Raw genomic sequence first — 8,590 nt, 5'->3', positions numbered from 1 at the left:
GTTACAAACAGCACATGCAATGATGCGGTTGCTGACGGGTATTGTCGAACATACACGGTGGTACAAACAGTTTGAATGTCAGCCTTCAAGCTATGTGCATAAACAATGATAAACCTAAGATCAACAAACATAGTCTAAACAGGTAGAGGTAAAGTCGCGGTAAAGGTATGTCAAAACAGCTACTCATAAACCATGCAAAAAAACAAACAAAAAAAAACGCACAGACGGGACAGTTTTGCATAACGAGTGCGATTACAAACCAGTTGCTTTAACAGTAACTGCAGGCTAATGTGGTAAATAAAGCTGTGCTTGGAGGTGCATTTGGCCTGCCCGTCCTTTCCCCCCCAAGATGAATGTTCAACACACCTGGGAGGGTATGTTCGACGACAAATGTTTCGTTTCTCCTAAAAAGAAACGGAAGTGAAAATATTGCGTCTGATTGGTTAGAGGCTCAAATGATGAAACTTCCCGCTTGCGTCATTTGAGCCTCTAACCAATCAGACGCGATATCATCACTTCCATCTCTTCCCTTTCTTCTTAGGAGAAACAAGACATTTGTCGAACATTGCCCCCCTGGTCAGTTTTCTTCTACGAGATATGTTGGATCTAGCCAGTCAATTTTTTCAGCACAATGTTTAGCTGTTAGGTTCGATGACTGCGAGCCTTTACAACTCTCCGTCTCCTGGTCTGCCTAACGGGGCTACTGGCCCTTCGACAAAAATATCACCTATCATCGACAAACCGTAAGCACCTAGAATGCCACTTTCTGACTGCAGCGTCACAATTGAACATTGTCGTCCATGAAGCAACCTCCTGGCTGAGCATTCTTCACTCATCGCCCTCGCCAACAACCTCACCTAATCTCGTTATTGCTGATCACTGGTGAAGCACACCCGCCGGCAATATGAAAGTGAACACCTTACCTGGATTCTTGCCCGTTTTACGGCTCTCTAAAGCTATATTAACTGTCAACGTCTCAAATAGTATGTGGCTTGGGGTCTAAACTTTGCGTTTTAGCCCTCTTTTGGAACAGAGCTTGCTCCAAAAATTGCAGGAGCGTCAAAAACAAGAAGAGGGCTGTTCACCTTCATATCGCTCACGGGTGTACCTTCAAACTCCGGCTCACGTCCCACCTGCCCCTGCTGTTTCCTGTCTGTCGACAATGTCGCCACTCTCCAATGCGACGTTTATGATTTGTGGTTCCACCAGAAATGTGAAGATCTATCTCTCGCTTTGTATAGACGCCTCCCCTCATTCTCAACCGAGTGGCTCTGTGCGGCGTGCCAGCTCGCGCCCCTGGCTGATGACCTCTTTCCATCCCCTAAGCAGCACGGAGCCCCTGTGTACCCCACCATCATCACCAACTCTACCAAGTAGTTCTCCGACCCGCCTCCGGCGAGCGACATCGGCAGCGTTCACCGTTCGCATGACAACTCCGCGTTTGGCATAGTTGTCCTGTGAAAAGTGCGCGACCGGAGTCTACAGACTCCAATCCCGTTTGATTTTCCAACGTTTGCTTCCTAAAAAACAACCTTCCCGACTTTAAAGCGCTGAAGTAATCTTTCCCGAATACAATATTCGCTGTGTGCGAGACATGGCTGGATGCCTGTCTTCGGTGGATGATTAATGGGGAATTAATCTCGCACAATTCTCTTTATTCCAGCGAGACTGTCCCTCCTTGGGGCGAAGGAGTCCGTCCTCGCCATGCTATAACACCTGCCCTGCCAACGTCTCGACCACCTCACCCCTCCGGGTTTAGAAGCCATCTTTGTCGAGGTATTTTGTAAACATGGAAAGCTTCTTCTGGTGTCTATCTACTGCCCACCCCCCCTCCGTGAACAATCGTACGCCCTCCTCCAAAAGAGCCCACAGCGCGTCGACCCCAGCAAGTTCTCTGCACTGTTCATCTGATCCACTTGATAACATGCTGCAAGACGTATTGGAAACTGCTGGCCTCACCCAACTTCATGACGCCTCATTCTACAATTCTCAAAACAGCAACGCTATATTCCTCGACCTCGTCCGCACCAATAATCCCACCTTATCCTACCGCTGCACAGTGAAATCCAGCCTACCAGGCAGTGATCGCAGTGCTCTCCTCACCAATATCCATTGCCCTAAGCGAGGTCATCAAACCAAGAAGTTCCAGCAGTTCTAAAAAAAACGATTTCCCTCATCTCAATCAGCTCATCCACCTCGCTCCCTGGTTCATCGTGTTTGATCACCCATCGGCTGACGAGGCCGACGTCCTCTCACTCAACATATCAGCAATTCAGCACAAATGTGTTCACCCTAAAGATCAACAGGAGGCACGGCAGCCTTTCATGGATCACAAAGGAGATTGCAGTCTTAATCAGACGTAAACACTGACTATTAAAAAAAGTGCCTCTAAATCCCACTAATCTTAACCAAGCCCACCAGGCACATACCGAAGTCAAGCATCTCATCCATATCTCCCATAACGATTACCTACCAACTAAGAGCAAAAGCAACCTGCCAGCCCAAACTCTTGGGCATGTTTTCACTATAAAAAAAAAAAAAATGTACCAAACGCCTGTCTTCACACATCACGACATAGCAGAGCTCTTCTCTTACCACTTTTCTCAGGCTACAGCATTACTCGACCCTACCGCACCTAACCTTTGTCCCACGCAACCCACAACTCAGCCAATCAAGGCCACACCAGCAATCGCACACTCTTCCATAGTCATTCTTCAAAGTGAAACCTACGAAGCCCTCGCCTGTGTCAACTCCTCTCAACGCCCTGGACCAGACAGCCTCCACCCTGCATTGCTTAAATCCTGTGCTGGCCGTATCTCCCCCGTCCTCACTCGCCTCTTCAACGATTTTCTCTCCCACAGCTCTGTTCCTAAATCCTGGAAAGTTGAGTCAGTAACACCTCTCAAAAAGGGACACAGTGCCCCCTCAAGTCTAACATCCACTTGTGACGGAGTGTATTACCGACTCATTCGGTGCTGTGCGTCCCACCGTGGCGTTCGCACCAGATTACAAAGAATCCTCGCCTCGCGGCCAGGGGAAGAAAAGAGGACAAAGAAGAGGGACAGCAAAAAAGGGCGGTTTAGCCATCGCAAGCCTTCGGACGGAGAACGTCGTAGCAGTTGTCTGTGTCGCGAACTCAAGCCGAGTTTAGATAAAGCTATATGTGCCGGAACTAGTGCTGGGTACTTTCTCTCCTCAACGTCGGAGCCCGACGTTGAGGAGAGACATTTGTGTTACCCCAAGCTCAAGAGAAAAAATCTTGTTCTTGACCACTGGCTAACACAACATGATGGCAGCAACTGGTTATTGTTGTTTTCTTCCGGTGACTTCAGAACGAGGTCTACTGGCACGACAATTAGCTGTGGTTGTCGTGCTGATGGGAACAGTTCCAGTATTCAGGAGCTTGAAGTTACAATTAACAGAACTGCTCCACAGCTTGCATGCCAAATGTTGAGACCACTCGTACAAAGCAGGACTTAATCTAAGTCGTCCTCACAGTTTGCAACCTGGTTCGCAGCTTGCAACTCCACAAGGTTTTTCTTCTTAAGTGTCTCATAGATGCCGGAAACTACTATGCGTCAATGGTATCCCAGAAACTCCCTTTCAGACTAATGACTTGAAAGGGGTTTTCAAGACAGCCCTCCCCAAGACAGATCGTGATGAGGAAGAGCTAGAGCCCTCCCAGCCACTGTTCTTTCCCAGATATGCAGAACTACCTTTACTGCACTTACCCAACCATTTACGCAGTTTGTCATATGACCAGTTGCAGATTATTGTCAAGTAACCACTTGTCGCTGCGACATTCATAATTGCATAAGAGATCATAGAATAGATGCCAGAACCCTCATGAGGAATGTTATGCCGCAATGTCAATCTCGGTGGCCCTATTACAGCTATAATCTGTTTCAGCCTAATTTTACAAAGAAAAGCACTGCCGCCCTTTGGAGCTAATCAGAGCAACGAAGCAAGTATTGTGAGAGCTCTCCGTAGGAGGAGTATACTCCCACAATATGTTGTCCCGTCCCTCAGCCAAATGTTCCGGTTGTCTCGTTGGTGCCGTAGCTTTGGTAATGCCCTGTAAGCTGCAGGAGGATGAGTCAACCTAGTTCCAGTAACAGTTCACCTCACGTACGAATATGACCAGAAAATGCTCATGACACCCAAGGATGAGGTCGACAAATTTCCCAGCGTACGGTCTCTGATTTTCTTCTTGTGGCCCAGATAATGAGCTGCCTCTTGAGTTATCTCACTTCATCCCCCTGGTTACTGATGGTCCTTGAATCTGGTGTCCGGCCCTTGCAGCTTGCCTCCACACGTTTGTCGCCCTCGTGGTATTCTCTTCGATTCTCCGAGGAACCATCGTACTGGAACAAGAAAGTAACAGCATACGGTGAATGGACGAGGTGAGACACACCTTATACTCAGGGGCAGATCCAGAACTCCGTTTGGGGGGGGGGGGGGGGGGGGGCAGAAAATTTGTAAGGATGCTGTTCTCCCCTTCTTTCGTGTGCACCGGGGGGTCCAGCCATGTCAAATTGCCCTCCGAGAAGGGGGGAGGGGGGGTCGACTTGGTTTGGGGGGGGGGGGGGGCAGCTGCCCCTGTCACCCCCCCTTGGATCTGTCCCTGCTTATACTTCTAAATTAGATAAGTACTGTGGGTCTTACTGCATGACGTGCCAAGCGGAGATAAATAATGTCTGGAGCTTGACGAGGGGAGGAGGGGTCTCGACGCATGCTGGACGACAGGTGCCAGATGCTGCCATACCCACAGGGTATCCTGACGAGAGAGAGAGAAGACAGGTGTGAGTCCAGGAAATTGGCATGTTTGAGCAACACTTTTTTTGGAGGTGCCTTCTGTTAATTCCCTTCAAGGGACATCCATCTGACTATTTAATTCAGAATTATGTTCAATGTGCCCAGTCAACCTGCTTAGCCTGTTTGCAAATATATAACAACTGGTAAATTCACTTTTTATAATGTTGCGTTTTTTTTTTTAATATCTTATGCTATGATGCCAACTTCTCTTTTATGATTTTACAGATTAGCAAATCCCAGGTTCGGTCCTGATCCGCGTCATTTGCCACGATATTTCTATTTTTCCAGTAAAGTGGTGTGCAAGCTTCAATACGTGGAGGTTGCGCGTGAACAAGCAATTCATTACGTTTGACCGTTTTACAAGTCACGTCCGACGTACATACGACTGAGAAATTAACCGAGTCACATACACTGCGTTGGAGAAAAGACGATCGTGCCATGGCCTGACGCGAAGGACAGCACGAGCACTTTAAAATGTTTGCACTCACCAGCAACGAACTTGAAGCGGAATCCCAGAATCGCGAACGGCGAAGTGAGTCCCCGGCGTTTTGGCTTCTTGCCTGAGCAGGCCCATTTAGAACACATTCATAGCGTGATTCGGTAACTCACGTGACATTAAAACGCCAAGCGAGGATCCAACCGAAAGGGAAATGTACTAGGAAAGAGAAATTCGCAGAACAGCAACACCGACAACGCGACCGGCGACGTTTAAAAACATGGCTTCGGCGGCTTCGGTTAGGGCAATGAACTTTTTGAAGCTAACGGTAACTGCTCGATTTTTTCTTTCCATGTTGGTTTATCATTATTATCTAGCTTATTATTTTTTCTAAACATATTAACATTAATGCACTCAATTTAGTCAATTGCGATTCTTTTTTACCCTCTTTTTTTTGTTTTTTTTTGTTTTACAACTTCAGTTGTCGCCATCCGGCTTGAGGAGCGCTGTGTATGCGCGATTACCGGAAGTGGCCTTGAGTGGGACCACTGGTTATGATTTCACTGTGGTATGGGCCAGGCACCGGTGTGCTTTAGTCTGGCAGTCACGCGGTAAATTTGCGTTCCTTGTATTGCCTGTTCATCACGTTGTTGGGAGATCACTGTGTGAAAGGCACAGCTGGGCGACAAACAAAAAGGTGAGTGACTTAATTTTACATTTTCTTGAATAGATTTATAAAAATTGCATGCCAAACATCAATGTATCTGTGGGGATACATTGCCCATTCAGAGATGCCTATTGTTGGAAAGCGTAAGCTTTTTTTTTTCTTTGTTTAATTGTCAGATGGAGCTGCGCCCAAGCACATTCTACTGTGCAAGACAACGAGACCGCAGCGTGCGGGCCCTTATACCCGAAAATGGCATGATTTCTGACATCGCCTCATCTGATGATGATGACCCAATCCACAGTGGGGATAGTGACGAGGACTATGTGCCCTGCAAGAGTTGGCGGAAAGAGCACTTGCGTGCAGAGAGCCCATCACCAGTAGACAGCGACACTGATCTGCCGTCAGAACAGCCATCAACATCCCATGCTGCTACACCTAGCGCTTCGGCTGACGTAGCTGACCTTTGTAACACTAAAGCTCCTCGTTCTTTCGCACGTTCCAAAAAGCAGAAGAGGCCCCTGGCACTTGCATGGGAGTCAAGAGATGTGGACTATTCCCGGCATTTTTTAAGTGAGCAATATGGTCAGGGAGAAGTCAAAGCTCCGGTTAGCTACTTCAAGCTATTTTTTGACAGTGCATTCATCGAGCTCATCGCAAATGAGACGAATCTATATTCGGTACGAACTGAAGGCGCCTCAGTCAACACATCTGCTGCTGAGATTGAACAATTCTTGGGCATTTTAGTGCTAATGGGCGTTGTGAAGATGCCTGCGCTTTCCGACTACTGGTCGGACCGCCTCCGATACCCTCTCATGGCGGACGTAATGCCTGTAAAACGCTTCAAGAAGCTCCGAAGACTAGTACACTTCACTTCGACAGAAGACGCAACGGACAAGTTTACAAAAATACGGCCTGCCTTTGAACTACTTCGTGGGAACTTCAGGAAGGTTGAAGAGGAAAAACAACAATCCATCGACGAGATGGTGGTGCCTTACAAAGGCAAACGAGCTGGGAAGCTGCGGCAGTATATGAAGAATAAACCAGATAAATGGGGCTACAAGCTATTTGTGCGTGCAGGCGTATCAGGCATGGTTTACGACATCCTGCCATATGCTGGAGCTGACACATTTTCTCATGTGACATTCAGTGCGGAGGAGGAGGCCCTCGGTCTTGGAGGAAAGGTTGTTGTATACCTCTGCAGGACTCTCCAGAACCCAGAAGAAAGCGCTGTGTTCTTTGATAACTTTTTCTGCAGTATTGAGCTCATAAAATATCTGAAAGAGACATTTGGAACGGTGTCACTGGGCACTATACGATCTCCAAGAATGCGTGGATGTCCCCTTCTAGAGGACAAGGCCCTTTTGAAGAAAGGCCGTGGACATTATGATCAAAAGCCAGAGAAGACCTCAGGTGTCACCATCATCAAATGGGTTGACAATAAAGTTGTGAACCTTGCTAGCAACTTTGTTGGCGTTCAGCCAGAAGGTACTGTCAAGCGCTTCTCGAAGGAGGAATCAAAGAAAGTTGCAGTACCATGCCCTCGAATTGTACTGGAGTACAACAACCACATGGGAGGCGTAGACCTCGCTGATATGCTAATTGAGCTTTACAGAACACCTTTGAAATCAAAAAGATACTATTTGAAGTTGTTTGCACAGTTGCTTGATATATCTATCAACAATGCCTGGTTGCTCTATCGCCGTGACTGTCGCATTCTTCTGAATCAACCGGCACTTGCACTGAATGACTTTCGAGTGGCTGTCGGTGAATCCCTTCTAAAAGCAGGAAAGAGAAAAAGAGGTAGACCATCTTTTGATGAGGTTCCACAAAAAAAGATCCGCAAGGCAAAGGCTTCAAGGCCAGCTGACGACGTGAGATATGACACTATTGGACACTGGCCTTCTTTCGGCACAAAAGCCAGGTGCCGGTATTGTTCCACCGGGCAAACACGTGTAAAGTGCACGAAATGTGACATGCTCCTGTGCTTCACGGAACGAAGGAACTGTTTCTGGAGCTTCCACACTCGTGGGCTGTAAGGGTTACCTTAAAAGGCAATGTATCCACTGGGATACAGATCTGGAACTGGACAAATGTTGTGACTCTTGCTAGACATTATTTTTCATCGGCATGATTGCGCCATTTTAACCACAAAACGTTGTCTAATAAATTTTTTCTCATCATGGAAACATCTGTGACCAATAAAGGGTTAACATTAAGCTCAAATCAATGCCATTTCGCTTACCTATGCATCGTCTGCTTTATTTTTTTTTTCTGGTGGTAGAAACGTTACAGGTCGAGTTAGCGCAGGTACACTTCCAGCTCCGTGGACGTCTGTATCGCCTTTCCGGTCGGTCATGTACGGTGTCGAAAGCCTTCTGTAGTTCACGCGACTGCCCTTGTGGGTACTAAAGCTGTCATTTTGTTCCAACAAGCGCGGGTTTTGATGTTCTACGGGCAATGACGAACAAGGCAGCGCAGTGACGAGCTTTGGCACCCCGAATGATAAACGAACTAGCTTACCCGAACCAAAGCACTGGAGCGAAGCCCCTTAAGTTTACGAATCAATTATTTTCGCGATTGATTAAAGTGACGGATCTGAACATCACGTTTCTTCGTTGGATGGTCTTCTGCAACGCTAGAACTACAGAGCCTAGGATGTCTCACCGGCGAAG

General features: G+C 47.4%; 1 protein-coding gene across 1 annotated transcript; it reads left to right on the top strand.

Annotated features, from left to right (window-relative positions):
* Positions 1 to 5,819: 5,819 nt before the first annotated feature.
* On the top strand, positions 5,820 to 8,129 carry LOC120849521 (piggyBac transposable element-derived protein 2-like). Its single transcript, XM_042291297.1, has 2 exons — positions 5,820 to 5,948; positions 6,095 to 8,129. Exon 2 carries the CDS (start codon positions 6,095 to 6,097, stop codon positions 7,952 to 7,954), a length of 1,860 nt encoding a protein of 619 aa, XP_042147231.1. The 5' UTR covers positions 5,820 to 5,948; the 3' UTR covers positions 7,955 to 8,129.
* Positions 8,130 to 8,590: the final 461 nt, after the last annotated feature.

Source organism: Ixodes scapularis, unplaced genomic scaffold, assembly GCF_016920785.2.
Source record: "Ixodes scapularis isolate PalLabHiFi unplaced genomic scaffold, ASM1692078v2 PGA_scaffold2__306_contigs__length_199485367, whole genome shotgun sequence".
NCBI classification, from domain to species: domain Eukaryota; kingdom Metazoa; phylum Arthropoda; class Arachnida; order Ixodida; family Ixodidae; genus Ixodes; species Ixodes scapularis.
Note: the sequence above shows the minus strand (reverse complement) of the source record. Positions and strands in the feature narration are given on the sequence as shown.